At 47.2% G+C, this 14746-nt stretch overlaps 1 protein-coding gene across 1 annotated transcript in view; it reads left to right on the forward strand.

Annotated features, from left to right (window-relative positions):
- The window catches only part of CCM2L (CCM2 like scaffold protein), an 89867-nt gene that overhangs the window by 36471 nt on the left and 38650 nt on the right, over nucleotides 1-14746 (forward strand). Inside the window, exons 3-4 of the mRNA XM_078650446.1 lie at nucleotides 1922-2005; nucleotides 14523-14706. Of these exons, the coding sequence (XP_078506572.1) occupies nucleotides 1922-2005; nucleotides 14523-14706 (268 nt within the window). The remainder of the gene's footprint in view (nucleotides 1-1921; nucleotides 2006-14522; nucleotides 14707-14746) is intronic.

The raw sequence follows: 14746 nt of genomic DNA on the forward strand, positions 1-14746 counted from the left end.
GCTTCCTGTGGCCAACCAAACCCTTAATGTCCCTTTTATGTTACTACTACTGATGATTGTGTGTGTGGTATTCAATAGAATGTCATACGCATGGTTTGGCCACCCCCTTCAGGTTCAACTGTGGTTTCTTTATTAAAGGAATAGGGATTACTTTTTCAAAACAGGCATCAATTCGATCTGTAGTTAGAGATTCATTCAATATGTCTCGGAGCCGATTGACTATAACAGCAGAGGATGTTAGAAGCTCAGATAAATTCGCTTGGCAGATGTTAAAAGGGGAGGCTGATGTTTCACTCTTAGCATACAACATGCTAAGACCAATAACCAATGTAACCATAAATGAATAAAGGTTAAAAGTCAGTCAAAGTTATTTGAGTTTGCAATGTAAGGTACACTCAGCATAGTTGGATTAACTAACTGTTCATTTAGGCCATCATCATAAATGTTGCTCTTTGTAGCTGTAAACAATTGGTGAAAAAAGACTCATTGATTGGGAATGATCTTCATCTGCTTTGCTATAAAAGGTCTTGAATTGCTGTGAATGGGGATAAATTCATTTTGGGGGCAGGCCTAAGGAACAATTCCATAATGATAACATAGTTGGATTCCTGCACTCATACCACAAATGTATATGCGGAGAGAATCAGATGCTAAATGCTTAGCACAGTTTTTATCAGCAGACCATTGTCAACAAAGATTTATCTGAAGGACAATGTGGCACACCTTGAGCTATGCAGTCAGATAGAGAAACCCAAACAGAGATGTTGTCATCCATCTAACTTTAGTTTCATTGACAAGGAACTCTTACGAGCGAAGACCAAATCATAAAGGGTGAAGTTTTAAATTAGTTGCAATGTTTATTGAGGACAAAAATGTACTGGGTAGTTCTAGGTTGTACTTAAGACCATACAGCACCTCACCGAGAGATGCCTCACAAACATAAGAGCCTCTTCTGTGAAAAAACAATCAGAATCCATACAATTTTGGAGATGTGAATGACCTTCCAGACTGTGGACCATGTGGTGGTTTTCAACTAGCTAAAAGACAAAGCCAATGGGTCTGTTGGACCCCTGGGTGCCGGAAACATTCAACAGGGGAGAGTAGTTTTGTCTGTCTTCAGTGTTCTGTACTGGATAGACCCTCTTGGATTAAACCATTTACTCCTCCAGCTCAGCATCTACATGTTGCTACTCACTGTTCGCAACAGGCGTTTCACCGTGGGTAGTGCCGGCTATTTGTTGATGAGTCAATTAGTTGTCTGCTGCGTGCCAGAGAAGTATATGAAGAAGAGGAGTATCGTCCTTTCAAAACATCGCCCAGGCCATCTTGTGCTTGAACAAAGGTAACTTGGTGGCCCCAGATGGGGGTAATATGGAGATCTTAATGACGACCATCATGTTCCGGATAAGCCCAAAGGCTAGTCCAGGTTGTCAACAATAAGTTCCTAAAACACAAATTTTCCAATTCAGGTAATCCTCAAACCAGGCTCGAGGATTGGACTGTGCTGACTTCTCTGACCCGTCTAAGACATTCACAAGGAAAACACAAACAGTCCGGAACAAAGAAGCCAGATTGAGATACCGGCCTGCACTAAAAGAAGAAACTGAACCGGCTCCAGTAGAAGAGCAGATACAATTCATGCTGCTCAGCATTATCCATTGTGCAGCTCTACCATTGCACCAAGTTTCTTTTGAGACCGGTCAGAGACTACAAGCCCATCATACATTTTGAGAGTAACTAATGATACCCACCAGCAGTCAGTACATTTAAACACAAGAGGTTTGCAGGATGGAAACTCAAAAAAGGCCACCCTATTGCATGGGTTTCTGACATGCCATGGTCTTGCTGCACTTCCATGTTCACTTCCCAGTAAGTTTTCTGGTCTGCTATGGAGAGGTGTTGACACTACTTTCATCTCCAGTTTTTAGGTCACTTGACCTGGGTGATCTCTTCGTTGAACCCGTCCAGCCGTGATGAGATGCTCCAGCTGCTCGACACAGCCAGGGTAAGAAGTAAGTGTGTGTGTGTGCTTGTGTTTGCTTGTGCATGTGTGTGTGTTTCTACCAGATAGGTGAACATACACTATCTTGATTTGTGGCCAGCTGTTATATATGTGACTGGGAGAGATAGACACTGCCAGTGAAGACAGAAGCCGGATCTGCTTTCAGTGTGAGTGTCTTGTGTCTGCTTTCAATGTGAGAGTCTTGTTTTTGCGAATGTTCCCCTTTGTATCTGCTTTCCTAGCTTCACAATTCTCTTTAATGCTCTTTGAGTTTGTGTGTTGCTTCTAGCTTTGGAAGCCAGGGTACCTGCAGGGACAGCTTAAGGACAATGGAGTCTTCTGAGAGAGCCCCCTTGGAAGAGTGTCACAGGGACACGTGTCTGCACAGGCAGGGCTGTGAAAGAGACCAGTGAGGCATCTGCTGGCCCTTGCATCCTAGGGGCCTACACTGGTTTACTTGTGTTAGAAGTGTCTCCATAGTATACGTGTGAGCATTTATGTAGTTTACTGGTTATTTCGCTGTGATGTGCACTTTGCTGCACAAATAATTCAATATTCTCCACTCGGTTTGTATCTCATAAGTCCATACTTACATTTGTACAGGCCACGCATAATTGTTTATTGTCTTGGGGAGGCGCGGTGGCCTGCATTTTAATCACTTCCTTTCCAGGTAGCACTTCCTGCCAGCATCAAACAGTGATGGCTCCAGTCCTCTAAGATAGATTTGGAGGAGTCTGAACCTCAATCTGCGGCCATTATTTTAGGGAATCTGCCCCACCTCAAATAATCCACATTTAGGCAGAATCCACCACATCCCAGCTGTGCAATTTTGATAGATCAATGTTATGTCAGCTCACCTGCTGCCTATCAGAAGTGTGTTACTTATGACTAAGAGGGGTAAAGAAACATTAGCAAAGGTTCAATCAATTCGCCCACTCTAGTAGGTACGAGGGACCCCTGCACCCCCATATCCAAGTGCTACATCTCAGTAAACTCAGAAGTTGAAGCCAAGATGGCTACAGTGCAGCGAGGACCAGAAACATGTCTGTCCTTGACCCCTATCCGGGGAGCTGGGGCAGAAACACTCGTGGGGTTTTGATACATTCCCTTACTAACAAAACCTCCATAATTTTAGGGGTGCATAACACAGCCCCTGCTCCATGGAGATCACCCCAAGCACAGGCCTGGCAGGCAGGGAAGAGACCCCTTAGTTCATGGGCTTCCTGGAAACAGGGGAGTAGCTCCAGGTGGGGGTGTTAGGGGTGTTACACTCCCAATAAAAATATTTTCTGATAAATAGCTGGGTACATGTGTTTTCAGTTGGATATTGTGAGATGTCAGTCGTATATCAACAGGGACACAGGCAAAAACGAACACAGACTCTCTCCCTCTCTCTTTTGAATGCCCTCAGAATATTGGTTATTTTACCAAATATTGTGTTTTCTCTGTTAGTACTCTTACCAATCCACATTCCTTTCCCTTTCTACTGCCCCTTAGGCCCCTCTCATGCTCCCTGCTTCTATAAGGTATTTAAACATTATATTCCAGCCTGATTGTCAGAAAGTCTGAAGTGCACCCCCCAAAAAAATCTTACTGACCATACTACGCCCCTGCCTGCAAGGCGCAGAGCTGTTCTGCTACTTATAGAACACAAAGATCTGTATAGATTGCTCTTGAGATAATCTAGGCATTAACCATGATACACTGCACATGTGAATTTAAGTTTATGATAAGTGATCTGTGTCCCACACCCTACCTGCATTTGACATTCCCATACCATGCATTTGGAATTATTAGTTTCCCCTTTCCTTTGTTATGTTATGTTAACAAGATTTGTAGAGCGCTTGTATACCCTGAGGTGTCTGAACCTTAACTGGGAAGAGATTCTTAATCCTTGCACCTACTCTGTACCTACCTGACCTGCATTAGACTGGCCACAGTCCCTGTTTGCAACCACGTTGTACCTACTTATAAGCATTACAGTACAACCCACAGCCACCTCCACCATCCTGTTCTACCACAAAGTACAGGACTAATGGGCCTCTTCTACTCCCAGACCCCCTACATCATCCTTGCCTTTCTGGATATCCCACTCAGCTCTCCCCTGAGTTCACTGCCTCAGTCCCACTAACTCACTCAGAGCAGACCACCCCCAGCCCAACCTCCTTCACCCTATGTAGACAACAAACTGGCTTTAAACTGTAACCCTACCCTCGTCGCCACATATCATCTAGCTCTGCCCCTTGAATGCAGCTGAATATGTAGCATGGCCTAATTTATTACAAACACCTCGACTCCCTCGTTTACTTCACAACAAATACAGAGACCGGGAGCGACCAAAACAACCACAAAGCAGACCACAACTGCACCCTAGTGTCTCGCACTGCGCATTCAGCAGTTGCGGGGAATAGCCGCCTGCCGCAACGCTACATTAGCACCTCCCAGACAAGACATGCTTATTGCATGCAATGCTGCACGGTTGCCTCTACCATCAGACCCATCTTCTGTGACGTGTGTCATATTCCCCAGAGCATCCAGCCCCACATCTAGTCTTAAATGCTAGTTAGCCTGACAGTCTGGCTCTAGAAAGCATCCAAAGGTAAACATTTAACAACAATGAAGCATCCACAGTGTGTAACAACAGGCTCCAAAGTGCACTCTGGAGAAGTGTTGAAATTCACTTCTAACAGAAAAAATCAATCTTCCTGAACAAGAAAATCTTTAGCTAAATATGTAACACACAGTTTATAAAATCCCAGCGTTAAGGGGTTACCTAGCATTTTATATATGCACTTGTAAAACATGTCAGTCACATGGCAATGTGCAGCGTGCTCACTACTCCAGCATGTATATTCTAGGGGTGTGCGAATTTACAAAGAGGGTTCCTCACAAGGGCCATTTTTTGTCATTTAAAAAGAGACATCTCCAGAAGCATTTCACTACGGTGGGAAACCATTGCTAAATCAGTCTCTTGTCACTCCCTGCACCCAAACAACTGGTATCACCCCAGGGCACTATCGCAACAGAGGTGTTCCTCCCTCACTCACTCAGTGGTGGTCCCTGGCCCCCGCACCCAAGTTGTCCAGATCTGCCCTGTGCTGCCCCAGGCTCCCTCGCTGTCCTGTGGCACTGTGGCCCCAGTATAACCATCGGACCAAGGCGTAGGACCTATTGGCGTGTGGGGAGATGGAGAAATCAAAAGAAAAGTGTTCTTTTTCACTCACCAACCTGGTTGGTGACATGCTCCATCATCGGGGTCCCACCCGGACAGCCGAGTGCCATCCGGGTGTGCTGCGACACCTGACTACAGTGGAGCTGGTAATTTTTTTGTGTGAGTGTAGTGCAAGAAAGTGAGATTAAAAATTGGCCAAGTATAACTTCTAGAAAAAATTTTTTATTCTGAAGCTACTGGACAATGTTAAAAACAGTTTGCTCGATACTTCCGTAGGTTAAATTGACCGACAGTATCTATGTGAGTGTAAAAAAGATCTACATGTTTCAACCTGTAGTGGAATGTACCAGGTTTTCGTCAGGACCAAGTGAAAGGAACCTGGGTGGTATACACTCGCTAAGGTGTATCCAACCCTCGGTCCCTGTAACCTAACTGCGTACTTACAGTTGGTGACCTTACAAACCAATTAGGCGAAGGCAAAAAGAAAGAAACTCGTGGTGCGAGTGGTTATTGTTTCATGGGAAGCAGAGGTGGAAATTACCTTCCCAAAGCACTAATGTGACAGGTAAGGAAAAACGGCCATTCCGCCTACACGTCCGCTGTCAGGTGGGACCCCGATGATGAAGCATGTCACCAACCAGGTTGGTGAGTGAGGGGTCTTCTAACAAAAGAACAATTTTCTTTTGATTTCTCCATCTCCCCACACGCCAATAGGACCTACGCCGTGGTCCGATGGTTATACTCCTTTTGTTTATACAGATTAGGGTCTAGGGGACCAGGAGTTCCGCCCTCCACTTAGTGGTTAATCCCTTACTCTCTCTTTTTGTTGTTACACACACTGTGGCCCCACCACCACCGCTGCAGCACTATCTGCTGCTCTGCCCTCCCATACAACCAAGCTGTCCTGATTGGATCCTTCCTGCATTACACACCCATGCTGTCCCAGCAGCATGCAGTGCCACCCTCACTAGAGCTGCCTGTTCCCTCATTGCCTCCAAGTGCACCTGCCACTCCCACTTGGACATGAGCAATCCATGGCTGCCCAGCTCTCCTCCACACACTGTTGGCTTCCCCCTCTTCCTGCACATTGTCCATGCTCAGGGAATTTCATCAGATCTGCAACAGATTACATGATGCACTGCACCCGGGGAACCCGGAAACAAGTGTCCAGAAAAGCAAACACCGGCTGCTCCCACGAGTGGTGGCAAATACTTTTTATTTATTTATTTATTTAAAATATTTATAAAGCGCGACTGTCACCTGGCAGGTATCCTGGCGCTGATAGCTACTTCTGTGGTTTATTGACGGGGGGGAGCTGGAAAAGGCCAGTTATTTTTGTTATAGGGACAGGGGAAAGAGCCAAGTTTTGATACGTTTCCTGAATGGGAGGAGATGAGGGATATGGCGAATTTCGGCAGGTAGACTGTTCCATAGCTTGGCTGCAGCTACTCTGAACGATCTTCCTCCCATCCTGGCCGTCTTACATCTGGGCACTCTCGCGAGGCAAGCAGTAGTGGACCTAAGTGTTCTGGTGGGGGTATACCAGGAGAATAGACGTTGGAGGGGTCTGGGTCCTGTTCCATGCAGTGCCTTGAAGACCAAACAAAGGGCCTTGAAGGCAATGCGTTGCCTCAAAGGCAGCCAATGTAACTCGGCCAGTGCGGCAGTGGCCGATGATCTCCTGGTCCATCCTAGAGCCAGTTTGGCTGCTGCTGACTGGACTCGTTGGAGTCTGTCCAGTAGTGTCGCCGGAGATTCAAGCAGCAGGGCGTTGCAGTAGTCAAGGCGACTAAGAATAGTACACCTGACTACTAGTGCTCTGGCAGAGGATGGGAGCAGAGGCAAGACTTTGCGCAGTGAGCGCATAAGGCCGGTGCAGGTTGCGACTGTTCTTGAGACCTGAGTCTCCATGCTCAATTGATGGTTGAGCATGACGCCCAGGTTACGGACGGTGGTAACTGGTGGGGGGTTGTTGGAGTTCTCCGGGGGCCAGAACTCAGCGGGCAAAGGGCGGGGTATGCGACTCGCAGGACAGTACATCACCTCAGTCTTTGCGGAGTTGAACTGAAGAGAGTTCTGGTGCAGCCAGCGTGCCGTGTCTCGTAGGCAGTCATGGAAGGCTTGTAAGGAGATGGAGTCTTCGCCTTCCCACGAGAGAAGGAGCTGTGTATCGTCCGCATAGTTTACTGTGGTCATGTTGTGTGACTTGATTAACGTGACCAGAGGTTTTAAGTAAACGTTAAAAAGAATCGGACTGATAGAGGAACCCTGGGGGACACCGTGTGGGACCGGGGAAAAAACCGATTGAAAAGGGGGAAGGGAGATAGCTTGTTTTCTGTCGCTGAGGTAGGAGTGAAACCAAATAAGGGCCGTGCCGTCAATCCCTGCCGCTCTCAACCGCTGGAGCAGGATTCTGTGATTGACAGTATCGAATGCGGCAGACAAGTCAAGTAAAATGAGGGCCACAGCTTGGCCCCTGTCTGCGCGCATTCGAAGCTCCTCCATGGCCGTGAGCACCGCGGTTTCAGTGCCATGGGCTGGGCGAAACCCAAATTGGAATTCGTCCAGAAAATGGTGCTGCTCAAGGTAGGTTGAGAGGCATTTACTGACCCAGCGTTCGAGCACCTTCACTGGGAAGGGCAAGAGTGATATGGGACGGAAGTTGGACAAACAGTCTGGATTGAGCGTGGGTTTCTTTAGCAGCGGGGTAATAAGCGCTTGCTTCCAAGAGCGGGGAACGACGCCACAGCTCAGGGATTGGTTGCATATCAACCGAAGGGTGTGAAATAGTTGGGGGCCACAGGCTTTCCATATTTTCGGTGGCAGAGGGTCAAGGGGGGATCCGGAAGTAATGCCCTGTGCAACTGTTTCAAATTCTATTTGAGAAATAAGAGGGAAGGCCAGCAATTTGTTCGTGGAAGGACAGGATGGCCTCAGGGAATCAGGGTTAGTGGAGATGATTTCGGGAAGGGTGGAGAGAGTGGTAGGCGGGGGTGTTGCCAGGTTATTAATGATGGTCTCAATTTTATCAGTGAAAAACTGAGCAAGATTATCACAGAGGGACTGAGAGGGGGGGATGGAGTTTTTGACGCAGTCGGGATGTAAGATATTGTCCAAAATCTGGAATATGCTTTTTGGACTGTTGGCTGCATTAGTAATGGTGGAGCAATAGTAGTTCGCTTTACTTTCTGCAATAGCGGACTTGTAGTCACGGAGTGACTTCTTCCAAAGGATTTTATTGTTGTTACAGTATCCGTGTCTCCACTTTCTCTCAGCTTGTTTACAGGCTGATTTAAGGGATTTCAAAGAGTCGTTGTACCAGGGAGCCGGGGTTCTTCCTTTCGGTTTACAGAGCTTAAGAGGGGCAGCAGCGTCCGTAAGAGAAGTGATTCTTGAGCTAAAGGACCTGTAGTTGTCTTCCACTGAGCTGGTAATAGCGAAACTGTCTTCCACCTCAAAGGCTCCGGTGGAGGTACTAAGTTTTTCAAGCGCTTTCCAGTTTCGGTACGAGAATTGTGGGGGTGGGTGGGATTTGATTTTGCTTGTTGTGGCATTCTTAATGTAGAGTTTGATGAGCGAGTGGTCTGTCCAACTCATGGGCAGAATGTCGCCTACTTGGGTTAGACCTGGGCTCGAGAAGATAAGATCGAGTCGGTTGCCTGCGGAGTGAGTGGGGCCCTTTATCAGTTGTTGGAGGCCTACATTATCACAGGACAGCCGAAGGTTGTCTAGTCCTACATCAAGACTGCCATTTGGCCAAAGGTTAAAGTCTCCTAGAAGTATAAGATTACTGTGAGAAGTTGCCATGTTGGTGATAGTCGTGAGGAGGGCTTGCTGTTGCGGGATAGAAAAGGCCCCAGGCGGGCGGTAGCAGACGATTACCGTGAAGGTTTCGCCTTGATGGCAGTTTATAGACAGCCCAAAAAGCTCGGTTCCAGGGGTCGGGTCTATGTCTAGGATGTTCGTTTGCCACGAGGCTTTAAAGATGACACCAACTCCGCCACCGCGGCCTTTAGGTCTGGGGAGGTGGAGGATGTTAAAGTTTAGCGGACAAGCAGCTGCTAGGTCTGTCTCACAGTTTGCATGTGTCCATGTCTCAGTTAAAAAGAGTACATCTAGATGGTGCGACTCGATAAGAAGATTAATTTCAGTGGCATGTTTAGGTAAGGATCTTACGTTCAAAAGGCCTCCTACAATTAAGTTCCGTTGTAGGAAGTCAGTAAGTGGGAAGGCCGATTCTTCAAAGGAGAGCTTACCTTCCTGCGCATACCCCCGAAGGTCGAGTAAAGCATCCCGAGTGGAGCCAGGGGATGAAGGGCTGTGCCGGGCAGGGTTTGTGGCGCTAGGCGCGTCCTCGTCGCGGACGAGCGCAGACGAGCTTGCCTTAAGCGCGCCTTCGGCGCGCAATCGGCGTGCCCGCTGCGCTCGTCCGCTGCGCTTCCGACAGTGACACATAGTAGTAGTGGTGACGGGTAGCGTAGGGGAGGGCGTGGCCAACAAGAAGTGGGCGTGGCTGTCGTCTCCCTTCGGCGTTCTATGGCGCCAAGAAACGAGTGGTTTCCGTGTCCCAGCAGCTAGTGATCAGCTGTTATGGGATCAGGTGTATTTCAGGTAGGCAAGTATTTTAAAAGCAAAACAATTCACAATCTTTAAAAAACGAGTGAGTTACACCTCCCGGCTTTTCACCTCAGGAGTAGCAGCAATGGAGCAGCGTTCAGCGGCAGCGCGCTCTATTTATATCTGCGGAGGGGGCGTGGCCAACAAGAAGTGGGCGTGGCTGTCGTCTCCCTTCGGCGTTCTATGGCGCCAAGAAACGAGTGGTTTCCGTGTCCCAGCAGCTAGTGATCAGCTGTTATGGGATCAGGTGTATTTCAGGTAGGCAAGTATTTTAAAAGCAAAACAATTCACAATCTTTAAAAAACGAGTGAGTTACACCTCCCGGCTTTTCGCCTCAGGAGTAGCAGCAATGGAGCAGCGTTCAGCGGCAGCGCGCTCTATTTATATCTGCGGAAGGGGCGTGGCCAACAAGAAGTGGGCGTGGCTGTCGTCTCCCTTCGGCGTTCTATGGCGCCAAGAAACGAGTGGTTTCCGTGTCCCAGCAGCTAGTGATCAGCTGTTATGGGATCAGGTGTATTTCAGGTAGGCAAGTATTTTAAAAGCAAAACAATTCACAATCTTTAAAAAACGAGTGAGTTACACCTCCCGGCTTTTCGCCTCAGGAGTAGCAGCAATGGAGCAGCGTTCAGCGGCAGCGCGCTCTATTTATATCTGCGGAGGGGGCGTGGCCAACAAGAAGTGGGCGTGGCTGTCGTCTCCCTTCGGCGTTCTATGGCGCCAAGAAACGAGTGGTTTCCGTGTCCCAGTAGCTAGTGATCAGCTGTTATGGGATCAGGTGTATTTCAGGTAGGCAAGTATTTTAAAAGCAAAACAATTCACAATCTTTAAAAAACGAGTGAGTTACACCTCCCGGCTTTTCGCCTCAGGAGTAGCAGCAATGGAGCAGCGTTCAGCGGCAGCGCGCTCTATTTATATCTGCGGAGGGGGCGTGGCCAACAAGAAGTGGGCGTGGCTGTCGTCTCCCTTCGGCGTTCTATGGCGCCAAGAAACGAGTGGTTTCCGTGTCCCAGCAGCTAGTGATCAGCTGTTATGGGATCAGGTGTATTTCAGGTAGGCAAGTATTTTAAAAGCAAAACAATTCACAATCTTTAAAAAACGAGTGAGTTACACCTCCCGGCTTTTCGCCTCAGGAGTAGCAGCAATGGAGCAGCGTTCAGCGGCAGCGCGCTCTATTTATATCTGCGGAGGGGGCGTGGCCAACAAGAAGTGGGCGTGGCTGTCGTCTCCCTTCGGCGTTCTATGGCGCCAAGAAACGAGTGGTTTCCGTGTCCCAGCAGCTAGTGATCAGCTGTTATGGGATCAGGTGTATTTCAGGTAGGCAAGTATTTTAAAAGCAAAACAATTCACAATCTTTAAAAAACGAGTGAGTTACACCTCCCGGCTTTTCGCCTCAGGAGTAGCAGCAATGGAGCAGCGTTCAGCGGCAGCGCGCTCTATTTATATCTGCGGAGGGGGCGTGGCCAACAAGAAGTGGGCGTGGCTGTCGTCTCCCTTCGGCGTTCTATGGCGCCAAGAAACGAGTGGTTTCCGTGTCCCAGCAGCTAGTGATCAGCTGTTATGGGATCAGGTGTATTTCAGGTAGGCAAGTATTTTAAAAGCAAAACAATTCACAATCTTTAAAAAACGAGTGAGTTACACCTCCCGGCTTTCCGCCTCAGGAGTAGCAGCAATGGAACCTTTCAGCCTCAACTTTTCTATTTGTCATTAATTCAAACACAGTATGAACTGCAGCTACCATAATGCATGGGACAGCTGGTGCTGGCTTTCTTTCCAGCAGTGTGCTCCCTCTGTAGGTGATAAGGGTAAGAAGAACATGCCAAGGCAAATCTCCATGCAGAGTTCATGTTTGACACCAGTGTGGTTTGAGCTAGGATTTGTGTTGGATCCTTCAAGTTGCTATGTGTTAAAAGGAAGAATACAGATAACATCAAAAGGAGGCCCTGTACAGTTGCTACACTCTTTTTGCTCTGCTCCTCCATGAAAGTTTTTTTCTAGAACTGTGTACAAGCCCTTCAACTAATGGGTGGTACAGCAAAGGTCCTTAAGGATTTTCTTCCTGCTGGGTTCACTATGTCAGGACTTACGGGGGGTTGCTGGGGATGCCAGGGTTGGCAGAAAGTTTCAGCCTGATTCTCCACCTTCACCACAAGGTGATAACGGTCCCTGCTTGCCAGTGTCTGGGGGGAGGCAGCATTGGTCACCATGACAGCAATGGACAGCCTTTGCCCATTGCACTCTGCCCCTTGTGCATGGTTAGAGTTGTGCCTGATTCAAAATGGCCACCACCCTTTTCAACCTCTGTTTTCTTAATGCCCGATTTCGCAATCTTAGGCGCCATCGCTGTATTCCAGGTAGATGGTCCTTCGCTTCCAGATTAAAAGGGGTTCTGGCAGTATCTAAGCCAGTACTGCCTTCTAGTTATGCCTAGCAATATCTGAAGTTGGTGGGTTCTTCCGCCATCGACTTGTTCACTCATGTGACTCCCTTATTTGTGCTTACCTTTTATGTCACTACTACACTGTCTCGAGTTAGGCCATCAGGAGATAATTCCTGCGATTCTTCCTGTACAGTATCATCTCACTATCAATTTTATCTCTCTGTAAGTGAAGAAAAAGGAGCAAATATCTTGCCACCACGGAGGTCTTATGATTGTTAAAATTGATTCTTCAAAGTAAAATGTATGCCCTCACCATATGTGAAGAAGAAATACATTGAAGATTCTGTGGCAAGGGGATTTTTCCAGTACTCCACATCCACTGCTTGCACACCTATCTATTTCGTCCCTAAACGTCATGGAGAATTAAGACTTTAAATAGACTACCACACATTTAAGGTCATCACCAGTTGCAGTCAACATTCGTTGCATCTAATTTCCACATTATTAAATCAATGACGATAAGCAAAATGTTCACAAAGCTGAAACGTTGGGGTGCTTACACTTTGGTACTGATAAAGATGGTGGATGGAAAGAAAACTGCTTTTAACACCAAATGTGGTCAGACTGAATATTTTGTAATGCCGTTTGGCATAGCCAATGCACCAGCAGCATTCCAGAATCTAAACAGTGATGTTCTAAAAGACATTCTCGACATGTTCGTTGTTGCAAACCTGGATGATAATCAGTCTATTCTTCTACACTGACAGAACGTAGCATGTTTGAGAAGTATTACAAAGACTCTAGATCCATTCTTTTTATATACTAACTTGGAGTAATCTCTGCCCACGCGCACCCTCCGTGTTTGAGCCCACCCCCACCCACACTTCAAAAAATTATGCTTTTGCACATTTTTTAATTTTATTTGCCAATCCAACTTAAAATGGCAAACAAAAAAAAGCACCTGTGTCATTTTACAGGCATTCCCATGCATGTTGCGTGTGCCTTCAACATGACACGGCTGGCCACGTTGGATATTTTTTTTAAACCACTGACGAAGTCAATAGGTTTCAAAGGCGAGATCTGTGGCTTTGCCAGTGCTAGTTATACCAGCAGAAGCATCTCAGGTTTAATGTGCTGTTCTTCAAACAGTATTCTGTCCATGGAGTCTAAATATAGAATGCGATAAGGAGGTGGAGATATCAAATTAAAGGAGCCACTGGGTAACTAGCATGGTACCCCTCCAACAAAGAAAAAAGATGTCTTCCAACATTCTTAGCACTTATTTATATGAACAAAAAGGCCAGTGTAGTTATGCATATTTGCATATAGATACTTGAAAGTCCAATTTAGTAGCGAAAGAAATGTCAGCTGGAAAGTATGAACAGAAATATGGAAGGGCTCAAATTCTTAATTCATCCCTGACCGTCCGCTATAAAACACTAAAGTGCAAGAGGGCACTGTGTAATTCACATCTCTAATCTCTGAAATAAAAAGTAGAAAAACTATCGCACAGAGGACCTCTGCTACTAAACCTGCTCTTCCCTTTCTTCATGGTTAATATATTTTGACATTGTGTATGAGACCCCCCAGTACATGAGTCATGAAGTCTCAATGCTGCCTAATTGGTTTTCATTTTCTTTGCATGTGGCTGGCAGACGGCAGATAAATGGTCCAGTCTCAACAAGTTCTGAAGAGGTTAAGGGGGGCACCTGCATGTTCTGTGAGTGCTTTTGGACCAAAGAGAAACTTAACACTGGCACCGCCAAACCCAACTCTGAGTGCCTGGACCCAACCATCTCATTGAGGATGCATTTATTAGGGAGGTGTTACACCCTGCCCCCCTCCCCACAAGCTATGACCCTGGGATAGGGTTTTAAGGTTTTACAAAAGAGACAAAGAGAACCCTCCTCAGTTAGGGGACACATCTGATTAGAACTCAAATGAACTCTGCGCATTGCTTTTGCGAGGTGTCGCCTAGATCTGTGGAATGAATTCCAAGTGCTAAAGTAGTATTTTCCATTGCCCCCACTTCAGGTGCTTTACAACCAAGTACATTTCCTATTTCCCAAGGTGTTTGGAAGAAAGTGCTCCTTGAAAGGATGGAGCTCTGGAGAGCTCCATCTTAAAAGCCCTAATGCTTGCCACAAGCTCAGTTTTAAAGTTTAGATGATTAGTGCTGTGTCCCAGTTGAGTGTGCCCCCAGTGTCCTAACTCTGAACCTCTGGGCATTTCTCTGTGTGTGATTAGTGTCTTTGAATCTAGTGTCCAGTCTGTGGTGTACCATCCTCCCTATTTCAGCTCTGATTGTAAAGCTCTGAGCCCCCCACCCTAATCCTGACTCCCCATCCCTGCAGCAGCTGAAGGAGCTCCCCCTCAAGACTACGGTGGAGCAGGACTGCATCCTGAGCCTGTCGGCCCGCTGCCTCCTCCTGACGTGGCGGGACAACGAGGAGCTGATCCTGCGGATCCCCACGCATGAAATTGCAGCCGCCTCCTACTTGCGAGATGATGCCCTGCACCTGCTCGTCCTGAAGACTGGTATGGGGTCTCCTCAAGCGCCACTCTACCTCCAGCTCTG

This window comes from Lissotriton helveticus, chromosome 7, assembly GCF_964261635.1.
Source record: "Lissotriton helveticus chromosome 7, aLisHel1.1, whole genome shotgun sequence".
Taxonomy (NCBI): Eukaryota; Metazoa; Chordata; class Amphibia; order Caudata; family Salamandridae; genus Lissotriton; species Lissotriton helveticus.